This window comes from Theobroma cacao, chromosome 1 (assembly GCF_053813885.1).
Source record: "Theobroma cacao isolate CCN51 chromosome 1, ASM5381388v1, whole genome shotgun sequence".
NCBI lineage: Eukaryota > Viridiplantae > Streptophyta > Magnoliopsida > Malvales > Malvaceae > Theobroma > Theobroma cacao.
Window position 1 is genome coordinate 3,409,500 of NC_142639.1, and position 15,149 is coordinate 3,424,648.

The 15,149-nt window shown below is 35.4% G+C and overlaps 2 protein-coding genes across 2 annotated transcripts; one reads left to right on the forward strand and one right to left on the reverse strand.

Annotated features, from left to right (window-relative positions):
- The first annotated feature begins 6,523 nt into the window (after positions 1–6,523).
- On the forward strand, positions 6,524–10,038 carry LOC18611257 (Phototropic-responsive NPH3 family protein). Its single transcript, XM_018113832.2, has 5 exons — positions 6,524–6,971; positions 7,108–7,177; positions 7,453–8,067; positions 8,147–8,686; positions 9,272–10,038. The coding sequence occupies exons 1-5, from the start codon at positions 6,871–6,873 to the stop codon at positions 9,815–9,817; spliced, it is 1,872 nt and encodes a 623-aa protein (XP_017969321.2). The 5' UTR covers positions 6,524–6,870; the 3' UTR covers positions 9,818–10,038.
- Positions 10,039–11,535: 1,497 nt separating this feature from the next.
- Positions 11,536–14,254, reverse strand: LOC18611258 (glycosyltransferase-like protein). Its single transcript, XM_007047417.3, has 3 exons — positions 13,653–14,254; positions 12,422–12,667; positions 11,536–12,320 (listed from the first exon to the last, which is right to left on the reverse strand). Exons 2-3 carry the CDS (start codon positions 12,500–12,502, stop codon positions 11,778–11,780), a joined length of 624 nt encoding a protein of 207 aa, XP_007047479.1. The 5' UTR covers positions 12,503–12,667; positions 13,653–14,254; the 3' UTR covers positions 11,536–11,777.
- Positions 14,255–15,149: the final 895 nt, after the last annotated feature.

Genomic DNA, 15,149 nt, shown 5'->3' on the forward strand with positions numbered 1-15,149 from the left:
TAAAAATAAAAAAAAAAGCATAACATTTTCTTCTTTTACTCACATAATTATGTCTTTTTACATTAACTATCAAATTAACATTCAAAATTCAACATAATAAAAAGTTAAAAAAAAAATTAACATTCACAAAATAAAAACTATATAACACAAAACTATTAATCATCACAAATTATCAACTTGAATATCCTCCATGACTTGATTTTTCATATTCACTCATATAGGTATCTAACAATTAAAAGAAAATAAAAAATATAATTAGTACAAATTTTTAATAACAAAGTAAAAGATATTAAAAATGAAAAATTATGTAAAAAATCATAAAATTTAATATTTACCTCAATTGAAGTGTGTAGAATGCATTTCTAACCTCTTCACTCATCAATCATTAATAACGGAAATAGAATCTACAATCTCAATATTTGGCATTTCTAAAATGCATAAATAAAAAAATAAATTAATTAAAAAATAAAAATTGAAATAAATTTAAAAATAATATATATTAATACATACAAAAAATTAAATTGAATTTTTGATCGGTTTGAGCCAAAACTTTTAAAATCAAGAAACAATCAAAAAACTAAGTGGACCAATCATTTTTGAGCAATTAAATCAAATCATTTTACCTAAATTATATTTAATTTAGATGAATAATTAATGTAATCTAATTTTACTTCTATTTAAAAGTGTTCAAACCCATTCCATAAGTTCAAACTTCTCTTTTAAAATAAAATAATATTTTTGTATTTATATTAAACTGTTAAATGAATATACTAGAAGTTAAAATATTTCCTCAAGCTTAATTGCAAAATGAGCCGAGTATTTGGCTTGGGTGGGCCTTTGGGCCAATGGACTACTTTGGTGGGATGACTAACATGAATTCATCATAATCTACATTTTGTCTTAAAAAGAAGCAAATTTCTTAGTTCTTTCAAATGTCATATCCTTTTGGAAAGACCTTAAATTATAAGTTTAAACTCTAAAAAAAAAAAGTGTCTGTATTATATTTATTTATTTAACTAAATATTTTATTTTTATGATATTTAAAAATGTTTTTAAATTCTTTATTTTGAATTAAGTAAGTATTTAATTTTAAAAGAAAATTAATTACCAGTTATCATATTTATTTTCTTTCTTACCCCTCCTTAAAACGACATAGTTTTTTGAGGCCTTCCCATTTTCTCCTTCTTTTTCCTTCGTCTCTCTATCCTCACCTTCCTTGTCCCTTTCAATAGCATCTAGTCGGAATCCAATCGCCGACACCGTCGTCCGTCGCTGGCCTGGCCTAAATAAAGAAACCTATTTTTCGATTCTTCACACCTCCTTTTACCTTCTAATTAGATTATTCTCTTTTTTTCTACATAGATCAAAAATACGAATTTTAATTCAAACATTCCACTAAATCCATCATAAAAATCTAACGGGTTAACTAAAACTCCAACTAATGGAGATGTGGTATGTCAACTAGAAACTATATAAACGCGTTCGGGAAGGATTTGAGTTTTCCATACTGGGAAACAGGATTAAGTTTGAGAGAAAATATTAGCCAAAATCTTACTCCTTACCATGGTACGTCATTCTCGACCCGAGCCATGTTTTCATCTTTCCAAATTTCATAAATTGCAAATAGAATCACAATGCGTAGAATTTGAATGTTGTTCATCTTTTCCTTTCGTCGTTTGTGTGTGTGGGTGGGTGGGGGGGGGGGGGAATGGCCAACAGGTTATTACTTCTCGCATGAGGTCCACTTTGTAGATTGACGTGACTTCCGAGTTCCTACTCTGAGCTGCTGGGAATTTTTAGGCTCTAATTAATGGAACCCCACCATCAACAATTCAACATGACAACAACAAAAATTTAAAGCCAAGATTAATCCCATGCATGCTGGTACCAAAGCCAATTTTAATCCAAGATTTTGTCCATGATTTTCGCGTCTGTCTACATTGAAGACTTGCTTGGCAATATTTTCGGGGGCGATTTTACATGCATACTTGTTTCAAAAGACATGACACACACACACACACAAAGGCAACAAAGATATACATACAAAAGACGTTGCATATTGCTTGTTTTAGGGGAGTTCTTTTCATTGGAAAAATGGGCCTCATCTACCCTCTTGTTTTTTCGCTTTCAGTTTCATCATTGTTTATATCTTCTTATCATACAGAAAATGCTGAAAATTTTCTCTCTTTCTTGTCTATATAATGAATTACTCTACTATTACTTTATTTTTAATCATTCTCCAATAAATTTGTGATAGCAACTCATAACAACTCTCTCTATTCACAAGAGAATTGTTGATCACCTGTAAATTTGACTTTGAGACTTGAGTAATATGTAAGTTTTGAAGATTTTTTTTATTTCAATCTGAGTCTAGTGATGAAGACAGTAAGTTTATCTGCAGTATGTTCCATTGTGCCTGTGCCTGTATCATATACTTTCTTTCTACTTTCTGATATAATGATGATGAAGAACGAATCTGAGACAATAATTTGTGAACTTTCATTTTCTACAAAAGAACTTGGTCCATAGGCTTGAATTCTGATCGCATTATTCATCCACCTTTATCTCCTTGACCAGCATCGAAGAGCAATGCTTTTCCAATTTGTATGACTACCCCAATTATGGATAATTTCTATACATGTTTTCCCCTTTTTAATCTGATCAACAGCGACCAACTATTTGAATTTCTGTCACAGTGATGTCCTAATCATCACCACGACGCCCTTTTTTAACTGGCTCGTATTGGGAAGTTCACTTGTTTTTGGACTATCTGCATGTCATCATTGTATATTTCATAAACTTTCACAGCCACATAAAGATAAACATCCAGGTTCATTACCAGAAATTTCATGGTTATTTAAATCTTGATGCGTATCTTGCATATAAAGCTAGGCGATTGTGAAGTTATTTGTTTAAAAGCAATCAGATCGAGACTTTCAGGAGTTGCTATAAGAAATACTGCTTGTGAGTCAGATGGAGCAGGTTGCAATCTTAATTACAAATTAATCACCGAAATCAGCCTATTAATTTAGCAGTAAATTTTTGGAACCGTTCACATGGGATGGGGACGATCTTTGATGGTAGTAGGCTATTGGCTAGTATAATTCCTCTCCCTTTTGAGAGGTTCACCATCATTTTTGTGGCTGAAACTTTAAGAATTTTTCTTTTTCATGGAAAGTGAATATGGAGACAGACAATGGCTTGAGGTGACAGGACCCAGATGAACAAGTGGTGGGACGATGGTGGTGTGTAAACACACTGCCTCCTATTTAGAGGTTTCTGAAATCTATGGATCCCAACTCAGCAGGAATCCTAATCCCGGGGTGGTATTCAAAATCATTGCTCTGATTGTGGGCCTTGTTAAAACATGTCACGTTATCTATCAAGTAAGTACTAGTAATTGCTTGCTAGCTGCCGAACTTTGCAATTGATTTCTTCCTCTGGCATCCCTTAACCCACCTCCCTCCCCACTCGAAATCAGTTTTCTTTTTTGCAAACTGTATGTCATATCCCTCAGTGCTTTTAGTACCTTTCATCTGCTGCATATATGCAGAAATCCCCTCAATAGGGCCACCATTTTCTTGCAACAGGCAAGGGTGGACTATTTTAGCAAAGGTTTACTTTCTTAACTATCTTGATGTCATGGTAGAAATTAGGGGCTGATGTGAATTTGTAGAGGATGTATAGGGTTAGCATGTTATGGAACTCTTAAGATGGCCTAAGGGCATTGTAGGAGATTTTGTGTTAGTATACCCCCATTAACTTTTGTAAGGGGCATAGCCTTGCAAAATCCTAATAAAAAGGTGAACATGGTTTCCTATTATGATTAATGCATTAAAATTTCAAAAAAAAAAACATCACAGTTTACCAGATAACTTTCCTTCAGCTTTTAGTTCCCGTTACCTCATCTCTACTGGAATTGTGCTTCATTTGAGGGAAAATAATACAATTCAGTTTACGGAATCTTTATATTTCCATCAGCTTATTTGCATTGCTTGTTCTATGACAGGCAAATGAAACCCTTTTCATGCTCTGAGAGGATCAGGATGTTGCGGCCTTTTTAACCAGTAAATGTTTCTTTTAGCTATGGTGCAATGTTTCCCGTGAACATGATGAAGTGACCTTTTGTTATCCCAGTTTTTGACTTTTCCTTAAACTGGACTGTTCAAGAATCCATATTGGTGTGGAATTATAATAGGTAGATTAATATGATAAGACTTTGATGGGGTCTAAAAAGTAGGAATTTTGTATGAATTATGGAGAATTGAACAAATAGCAGCCCTACCTCACCAATCAGGTATTTCTTTTTTCTCTTTTCTCAGGGTTTTGTCAAAGTAGTTGAAAATAGTTATGGAGACCATCACCACTCGACATACTGGACGATTGCCTGCAACTAGATACAAAAATCCTTTTAATGTAGTCTAACAATGAAGTCCAAGGGATGGGGCCGTCAGAGCTGTGAAGTGAATATGAATAACAGAGCCGATGCAATGCAGAAACTAGATGTGAAATCTTACGATGGATTGGAGATCAAATGATAAATCTTCTGTCCAATGAACTATCAACATTGGGAAAGGGTCCCCGTTATTTGCGTAACACAGATGGAGATCAGTGATAGGTACAAAGAGCAGATGTTTTCATTGCTTTGATTTTAAGGAGCTCATTTATTGCGGAAAATAATTACTATTGAACTATCTTCGCTTTGCAAAATTGCTACTGTGTATTAATACGAGGGAACCCAGCTCTCTGCTGACTTCAAGAGAGATAGGTTAGGGTAGGGACAGATTGGTAAAAAACAACATCTCTTTCCTCTATAGCAAAAACAAACCCAGATAGGATAAATCCTATCCCAACCAACTAGCGTCTTCCTCTATTTCACGAGCGCTTGCGATGACATAAATGTGCACCAGAGAAATTTACTCTGTTTGTGCAGTTACAGGCCCTGATAGAAAATGACCCTTGCCTGTCACAGAGAAATATAACTATATAGTTTTAATTGAAGGTGGTTAAGGCCCAAGGGTGCACCCTAGAGAAATCCCGGACGGGAAAGTTACATTGCAGGAAGTCAATTCTGCTAATTTAGACCAAGTATTATAGCTGTAGATTAATCAAATTCAGTATGTGCAATCTTAGGCCTTGTAGTCGAAGACGGGTGTAAGTTATTTCATGTAGACTTGACAATTTTGAATACGACACGTTGACAGATACGAGAAAATACGGATTAAACAGGTTTTGAGTTTAGTGTTAACGTGTTTCGTGTCTAACACGATAAACACGTTTAAACACGTTTACTTAATCGTGTTATCGTGTTTAAGCGTGTATATGTGACACATTTATTAACTTATTAAAAATTAATAGTTAAAAATTATTTTAATTTTATATAAATAATTTTAAATAATTTTTTGAATAATTTTTTTTTAATTTTATAAAGAGTATAATATAATTATAGATGCTCAATCTTAATTTTTAACTTTTAGTGATTATTTGATATTATTATTATTTTTATTTTATTATAATTATTTTTATAATTATAGATTTTAAATTTAAATAATAAAATTATATTTAATTATAAATATTTTTATTTAATCGTGTTAAATGTGTTAATCGTGTTAAACGTGTTATTAATCGTATCGTATCGTATATTAACACGTTTAATAAACGTGTTAATCGTGTCGTATCGTGTTACATGTGTATTAAATATGTACGTGTATGTGTTTCAAATTTAAAATACGAATGTTAATCGTGTCGTGTTCGTATTTAGCCTTAACGTGTTTCGTGTCTAATTGTATTTGATAATTTTACGACATGTTAACATAAATTGTCAAATCTAATTTCATGTATACTTCTAGTTTTCAAACACTTTCCCGTTCATCTTCTCAGCTACACCTTCAATTTCATACTAGTGGTGATTGGAGACATTGGAAAGTGAAATGTATGGGGAACAAGTTGTCACTCACATGTATGCAGATGTGTTCCCCAATTACTGCAGGGTTAAACTGTGAGTGTCGATCCGACGCCTTGAAAAGCTGCCTGGAAGGCTGGAACAATGTTCTGTCCATAATGTTCCTATTATTACAATGTAAAGAAGCATGTGAAGCAGATAGTTGAACTCAAAATTTCATGATTAACAACTTTTTTCCAACTATAACATTGATTACCATGGTTGCTCATAATTATGAGCGCCATCTAAATTGAGATAAAGACCTAAGTAAGCAATTCCAATTTAGACAGGGAAAACTGGGTATCTTCTTTTTCACTCCATTTCCCCTTTGAGCTAAACAGGTTAGGTTTTGAATGCTGCGTTTTAATGTAAAATGAAGATCAACAGAGAAACTTTTGTGGATGGGAATATTTCCCACGTGGAAGCTTCCACCGTTAGCCGCCAAGGAACACGAAGCCATCTCATCTCTTCAACCAAATTCCCTAAACCCACACCACACACTATTATCTTCATCTATCTTCTTATATTCACCTCATTTTCATTCCTTTAATACCCAAAATGCCATTCATTTTAAATGTTGTAAACCTTACAGAATATCCTCTAGTTTTCTTGGGAGGCCTAATTTCGGGTATTCACCAATTCTGATGATTGTTTGTAAGGCTGAAGTTGGATAATCCAGTTATTAGGGAGATGGGAACTTGAGCTTCTATTTTCCTTAACAATTTTTTGAAGTTTCAGCTTCTCATTTAACATTTGAAAACAAGGCCAAAAGAAACAAAACAGTACTGGCAATGACATGTTCTCTTGCTTCACCACAGCCTTGTAAATTATAAGCTCCGTATTCTGAATTCCTCTCTTCCTAGGCCTCATTATCTATGATGTGATGGAGATGTAGACATGATCATGATAAAATTCCTTCAGTCTCTGCCATGGTGGATCTTGATCAGGAGGAAACTGCACCCTCCAGTCTTAACATGTCCTCTAAAAAGAAGGAGCTTCTGTCCACAGCCATGAAGAGAACCAGCGAGTGGTATGATTAGAACCTTTGTTTTATAAGCAGGGATTCATTTTTGTAACTGACTGCTTAAATTGCTTTTCAGATAGGAAAAAGAAATAAAACGAAAAAGATAAGGACACTGAAGTTGATAACTTGATTCTTTTTCCAGGATTTTCTCTCAGGAGATTCCCAGTGATGTCACTGTTCAAGTTGGGGGAGCTTCTTTTTCACTGCACAAGGTAGAATTCAAGTGCTTCAAATTCCTATGTTCCTTTTGAAACGTATCATTCCATTGCTATTCAAGAGAATAACTAACAGCCATAACATGTGGTATATTTAAATAGCATTTAAAGCCATTCTATATGTCTGGGGAAACGTAGAGGCTCAACTGAATCTACCATGTATCCACAAAACAAATCAACGTAGAGAAGCAGCAGGAATTTAGCATCTAGTTCTAGTTTTGTTAATGACAGAGTTGTGTAATTTTGAAACTTATTTTCTACTTCAATTGCAGTTTCCCTTAGTCTCTAAGTGTGGATTCATAAGGAAAGTGGTATCAGAATCCAATGATGCTGATGTTTCAGTCATAGAAATTCCTGATGTTCCGGGTGGAGCAGATTCATTTGAACTTGCAGCTAAATTCTGTTATGGGATAAATTTTGAGATAAGCACAGAAAACATTGCCATGCTACGATGTGCGGCAGACTATCTTGAGATGACTGAGGACTATGCGGTTGGAAACCTTGTGGGAAGAACCGAAGCCTACTTGAATGAAGTGGCACTTAAGAGTCTAGCAGGAGCAGTTTCTGTGTTACATACGTCAGAAAACCTACTCCCCCTTGCAGAGAAAGTTAAATTGGTGAGCCGGTGCATAGATGCGATAGCATATTTAGCTTGCAAAGAGAGCCAGTTTTGTATATCTGGCAGGTCCGAGAGTGGCAATGAGAGTGCAATTTCTTCAACAATTTCTAACTCGAAACCTATTGCTGACTGGTGGGCTGAAGATTTAGCTGTTCTTAGAATTGACATCTTCCAAAGGGTTCTGGTTGCAATGATAGCAAGAGGGTTTAAACAATATGCTCTTGGTCCTGTGCTTATGCTTTATGCACAGAAAGCTCTTAGAGGTTTGGTGAGACCCCATACCAACAAAATTGACTTGTTTACCTGATATGCTTAATGTCTAAACTGCGGACTCCTTTTTCATGCAGGAAATATTTGGAAAGGGGAGGAAGAAAATTGAGCCACGACAAGAACATGAGAAGAGGGTTGTCTTAGAAACCATTGTGAGTCTTCTGCCAAGGGAGAAAAATGCTATGTCTGTAAGCTTTCTATCTGTGCTGCTTCGTGCAGCAATATACCTCGAAACAACTGTTGCTTGTCGACTTGATTTAGAGAAAAGGATGGCCTTGCAATTAGGACAGGCTGTTTTGGATGATCTCTTGATTCCCTCCTATTCTTTTACTGGGGATACTTTGTTTGATGTAGACACGGTACAGCGGATCATGATGAATTACCTAGAATATGAAACTGAAGGGACCCATTTTGGCTACAAAGAAGAAGATGAGTATATTTCTCCTCCACCAAGTGATATGGAAAGGGTGGGAAAGCTAATGGAGAGCTATCTAGCTGAGATAGCCTCTGACCGCAATCTATCTGTCTCAAAATTCATTGGCCTCGCTGAACTCATTCCAGAACAATCGAGGGTAACAGAGGATGGGATGTATAGAGCCATAGATATCTACCTCAAGGTACATTCTCTTTTACATGGTAATTATCGTCATCTTAAAAATCTGCTGCAACTTCGTACTTATTCATAACTATGATTAGTTAGTTATTATGCATGCTAAGCTTGTATGAATACTTAAAAGAATACCATTTTCCACCACTATTCATACTTTATATGGCAAATATTTGTAATTTTTCAAATTATCACCTGTTTCCGAAAAACATGCTTCGTATATTTTAAAGCAAGTTCTTTGCATATTCTAAATTGCCTTAGTGCAACCCTGTAATGCCTAAGTTTACCAAGCTAGCTATTTCAAGACTTTGAACGCATCCGGAAGTAATGATTTTGTAGCATTCTCATACAAGATATATTACTAGCAAGATTCTAAAATTTCCAATATGATTGGCAATGTTAAAGAACTTTTTGATCCACAAGTGAAACTGCTTTGTCACTGTTGGAAGTATCAATGGCACTCTTTAGCTTCCCTTGCTTTTCCCTTCTTTACATGGATGAATAGTTCTCTACTATCTCTTTCTTGCTAAATAGTTCTCTTGGATTGCTTTATGGAATGCTTTATTTTTTTCCACCTTTTGATAATAATTGACAGGCTCACCCCACTATATCTGACTTGGAGAGGAAGAAAGTTTGCAGCTTGATGGATTGCCAGAAACTCTCTCGGGAGGCCTGTGCTCATGCTGCTCAGAACGACCGTCTTCCGGTCCAGACCGTGGTTCAAGTACTTTACTATGAGCAACAACGCCTTCGAGATGTCATGAACGGAAGCATCTCAAGTGGAGATTCCCCTGCCATTTCTTCCAGAGTGAATTTATACACCGCAGATATCCACCCAGTTTCAGATGAACTTTCGAGCTTAAAAAGAGAGAATGAGGACCTGAAACTAGAGCTGGTGAAAATGAAAATGAGATTGAAAGAAATAGAAAAATCATCATCAGTTAAATCAGCAGTAAGCAGTCCTATGGGAATTATTCTGCCATCATCTGATAAGCCGCCTTTGCCAAGAAAATCATTCATGAATTCAGTTTCTAAGAAACTTGGACGGCTTTATCCTTTTGTGCGCTCTGATGGAGTTTCACCTTCCAGTGCCAAAGGTCGAACAAGACCCAGCAAAGATAGGCGGCACTCCATATCTTGACACATGGGGGTTGTCTCTATCAGTACTTAGTGTCTTTGTTGCTTTAAGGCTTGAGAAAACTTATAGCTGTCCTTTGTTTTTTTTCTTCCTTCTTTGGGGTGCGTCATTTCTTGGACCCCTTCTATATCTGCTCCTTTTGTGTGGTGTTCCTGTAAATAATATCATCTTTATGTTTGATAAGCACATTATACGAAGGATGGTAATAGGAAGTGGTATAATCATGGAGGTTTTTTGCCACTTGAAAGGCTACTTATATGTAGCTGGGATGAAGACATAGCATAGTCAAAGCAGTCGCCGCTTCTCTCCCAAGGAGATCCTGACTTCAAATTTTCCCTTCTCCCAAATTTCTTTTCTGTTTTGAAAATAGATAAGGGAAAAATGACATTTCTCTGTGGCTGTAGCTTAATTAAGCTTTGAAGTACAAAAACACAAAAAGCTTTCAGCTGTTTGAAATATAATTCGGTGTTGGGATTCAGAAATAATTATATTTTCCATCTGGATATCAAGAAGAACAAAAAGAGAGGATTTAAACATACAAGTAATTAGGGAAATTTAATTTTATGAATTCAGTCTTTCCTAATCCTAATCCAAAGGAAGCAACTCAAAGAAAAATGCATGTGGCAATATTATTTCTACTTATACTCCCTAGACTCATACTGCCAAAGAGGTTTAAAATAAACAGCATGTTGTATTGACAAGTCTCCTGGAGAAAAGAAAAGAAGAGAAAATCGTTTGCCTCTTTGAGGACATTTGAACTCAAAAAAATTACCATCTTAAATTCACCCCAATTCTAAGACAGACCATATGTACTGGCAATACAGAGTGTGGGGTCTGTATCTAAATTATTGACACCTTTTGGATAAAGAACTTTGGAAAAGCAAGTGTAGCTTAAGGGACAGGCTAGCAGTTGCACATGTTGTCCGCGGCAAAACATCAGTGACATTAAAAGATGGTTCTCAAATATTCAAGATTTCATGTTTTTCAGACTTTCTGTAGGTAGGCATAATTGTTCATTGCATGACAGGCCTGATTCTTGTAGAGTAGTTTCAGCTGCCCCAGATACCAGACAGTAAAAGGAAAAAAAGAAAAGAAAATAAGCTAATAGAATTTTAGGTGCTGTGTGGAATATAATAAGTATTGGATAGAACTCAACACAAAACAATTCTTTCACTGATCTCGAAGGTAAATAATTTGCTTCATATGCTGATTTCTGGAATCTGGTTTGATCCATGATGGCAATTTGGCAAATATGCTTCCAGGGAAATCATGTATGGAGCTCTGTTTCCAAGAGCACAACAACCCCATATGACATCGGCCTGCTTTTTTTTTTTCCTTTTTTTTTTTTTTTGAGATTCACTTGGTCTCCTGACGACCTGCTTTGTTGTATCTTTTCCCTTTCTTCAAAAACAATGCTGAACTAATGCTGTTATACCATCTGCTAATACTCAATCTGAACATATGAACAGAGTAACTGTTTGCAAAGAAAAAAAAAATTGCAGAAATGTGCCAGAAATCTCTTTTTGGGATCAAACTTGCACTTTTAAATGTTGCATCCTTCAACCTAAGTCCCCTTTGACAAACTTTTACAGATGAGAATAGTCTTGTTAAACCATAAAAAGTCTTGTAGATTTTAACCTAAAAGAATGGTTATATGGCAAGGTTAATCAAATCAAAAAGAACAACAAAGTTGTGCTTGTACTTAAAGTCTTCTAAAGTGGGACATGAAAGGATTGACTGATTGAAAAGCTGAGCTCAACAAAATATCAAGGCAATATGTATAGTAGTGGGTTTTGCAAGTCAGGGAATCAAGTGATCTTTACAAAAGACTCCATCACCCATTTTGCTAAAAAAAAAACTAAGCAGAAACTTCCACACAAACATCAATCACAGAAACTTAGCCGATAAGAAGCAGTCTAAAATCTAATCATATCGACTTGCAAGATATTTTCTTTCTTTTTTTTCAAGTTATATTCATACTTAAAACTTGATAAAGCCAAGGAGGCTGTTTTAGCCTCTCCTGTCTCAATTGTTCTTCAAGATCAATATTGTTTTTACTTCCACTTTGGTACCCCAATGTCATGTCAGTGACCTGGAAGAGTCCCAGCTGATCACGGCCACTTAATTCTCCTGTTGTTGTATTTGTCTTCCGTTTGGTCATGGAACTTGTCCTGTTCATATGACTGGATTCAGTGGAAGAAGAAGAGAAGCTTGGTCCAGAATCCGAAGTTGGAGGAGTCCCATGTTTCCTCCTCGGCACGTACCTTGTGGGCCCTAACGTCAGCTCAATCTCGCTCTCATCTATGACCTCTAACATTCGGTTACCATGATCTGCTTCTGCAATATTGTATTCTTCAGCCGGACGTTCCAAGTCAAGTCTCATTCTTGAATTCTGATGCATATTTCCATGGTGATCATTCTGTAAGAAGCCTCCGTTGTGCCTGCCGTTCTCAATGCTCTTCATCAATGTCTTTTGGATTCGATATAGACGATGGAGCTCGTAGACCTGAAATATTGCTTCAGGTTTAGAACAACAAATACTGTATGACAGATGAAGATAAAGTAAATAAATATAGCAGAAAAAAAGTAAGAGATAAGGGCATACACCTGCTCTTTGAATGTTTCTTCATGTTTTAACATTGCCATCCTCATACACTCCTTATCGTACGGCCTAAGAAGCTTCTCCATCGGAAATCAATCAATGTTGCCTGTGCAATGTGCAAAATTGGTTATATCCCAAGATATCCAAGGATAAATAGAGTTGAAGTTGGCAATCCCTTTCTCTCCAATAAATTTGCTCAAAAAGCAGATCGCATATCTACTCTGATGCCCAATCACCTTTCACTACTCCACCTGTTAAATGAGGGAAAAATTGCAAAAATATTAAAAAGCTGAGAAACCTTTGATTGGTGATGGATTGTTTGTATTCACAGTTGAAAGGGATGAAGGCATTAATGTTTCCAACACTAGTATGAAAGTATGATAACATCAACTACTTTTAGTATAATTTGTCTGCTTGTTCACATGTTTTTGGGCCACAATGATAATCTTCCATACAAAATATCTTTCATTATGCAGCCTTGTCTATGGTGCATACAGCATATATATCACATGTGGCTTCAATGCTCTTTCCCACATGTTCCACCCCCCGGACTTATCTTTTTTTCCCTCTTGGTATTAGTCTTAATTATCTCAATACTTCTTTTCTGGTTAATAAATACTTCTTAATTATCCAATCCTACGTTACCTTTTTATAACGACATTTTCCTCCATCTAAATGGATCTTCTGGTTAACTCAACACTGACATATACCATTTGATTCCAGTGATGAATTCTATATTACCTTTTTAAATTTATTCAAGCCAAACATTCATGATTCCATTGATGAATTCTAGCTTTCTGAGATATATATATATATATATATATATCAATTTGTTAAATGAAATTAAATACATTCTATATATATGAAATTTAGTTAAAGCATCCAAATTAAGATCAGAAGTTTTGAATATGCAGATACTATGACTGGAGAAGAGAAAAGGAGTTCAGAAAATCCGTTCTTTAAGAAGAAAACATCATGCAAATATGAAAGCCGCAGGTGATTATGTATAGTAAGATGATGGTTGTCATGTTGAATGGAAATTCTTAAAGAATCCTTTTGAGATGTATGAACCTGTGAGATTCCAAATGCATCGACGATAATTGAACCTCTACAGAAATCCCTACTATATCAAAGTTAATGTTCTGAATCTTCTCTTTTATTCTCTTCTTGCAATGAATTCATGCATGAGAAAAGAAAAATGGGTGGTAAGAAATTGAAGAGAGCATATATTCTGACCTGTTAAGAGACTGATCAAGAGCAAGAAGATCTCAGCCTTTTGTAGCAAACTAGTTGCAGAAGAAAAGAAGCAAAAGAAAAGGGAACTGTGGTTTGCAAGGAAAGGGGAGAAAGGCGAAAAGCTAGCGACTAACTCTCCTCTCGAACCTCAACTAGAGCCACAGCCTGGTTTGACAGAGAACGAAGACGACCTTGCCCTCACATTCCCCATCAGTATATACTGCAGAGAAGTTTAAATAAAAAATATAAAAAAACTGAAGTAAGAATTTAAGATTCTCTCTTTCGCACAGAAACCAAAGTGGTTGCTGCATCTGGGGTTTGAGGCATGCCAAACAAATCCCAGTCCCTTAGCCAATGCCGTTTAAGTTTTGTGAAAGAGATGCCTCAGACAGGTCCAGCAATGCATTTATATAATATTAGATATAATAATAATCAAAACATATATATGCATAGATATATACTCTAATTCTGGATATCGACATTTCTATAATGGTTTGAGGATCACAAGGCCCTAGCACTTGTCCAGACAATCATCAAAATAAACAGCTTAGCTTGCTAAGGTGAATCACATGCACCCAAGAATTCTATATCCCTAGTAACAGTTGTCTCTCAATTATTATGCTTAACAAATTTCTTTTACATATTTTGTGCTAGTAGAAACTGATATGAAGGAGCTTAAGGTGGCGTCTCCTGGCCCGCAGACAATTAGATCCCTACCGTACGATAGGTGGGTAACCCTCTTAAAAAACCTATCTCAAAAGTTAAAGACTGGCCACAGGATCTCAAATCCAACAGTGCAGAAACTTAAAGATCTTGATTCTTAAATTATATATATATATATGTATCAGATATATCCCAAATAGAAAAAAAGGCAAGCCAAATCTTGAAGACTTTGAAACTTATTACATTTTATATTATTGTTACAAGAATTGGTGAGGCAGAGGCATGAAAGATCATGGATTTTATCTGTGCAATTGTGGTATAGGTATAAATAAAGATGGGATCATTGGATCTGAGTTGTTGGATTCTATTTCACCCCACACCAATGAAAGACCCCAACACAATGATTATAGCCGTTAATTGGCCATGTGAGGGGGGTTGTTGGGAAATCAATCAACCATCGGACGGTCCAGATGACTGGACCCCATTCTCAAGAAGGAAAAAAAAAAAGAAATGGTACACATTAAATGTACTTGTATAAATCTTTTTATAATAATTTTTATGGCAAATGGTTATGGATAGATCTTTTATCTTTCTTCTATATGGGGCAAAAAGAAATGAGTTCATAGAACTTGGAAAAAGCTAAATATATTAAATATATTTGTCACTGTTACGTTATAGCTGTACATAGTACAGGCTGGAAGAGGATCATCCAGGACCATATAAATGGAGATAAATGGATTTGGTTCTCAGCAGCAATCAGAACAGTAGCTTTTTTCCAAAATAGAAAAAAAAAAAAAAAAACCCTTCAAATGTAACCAAAAATGAAATCCATGT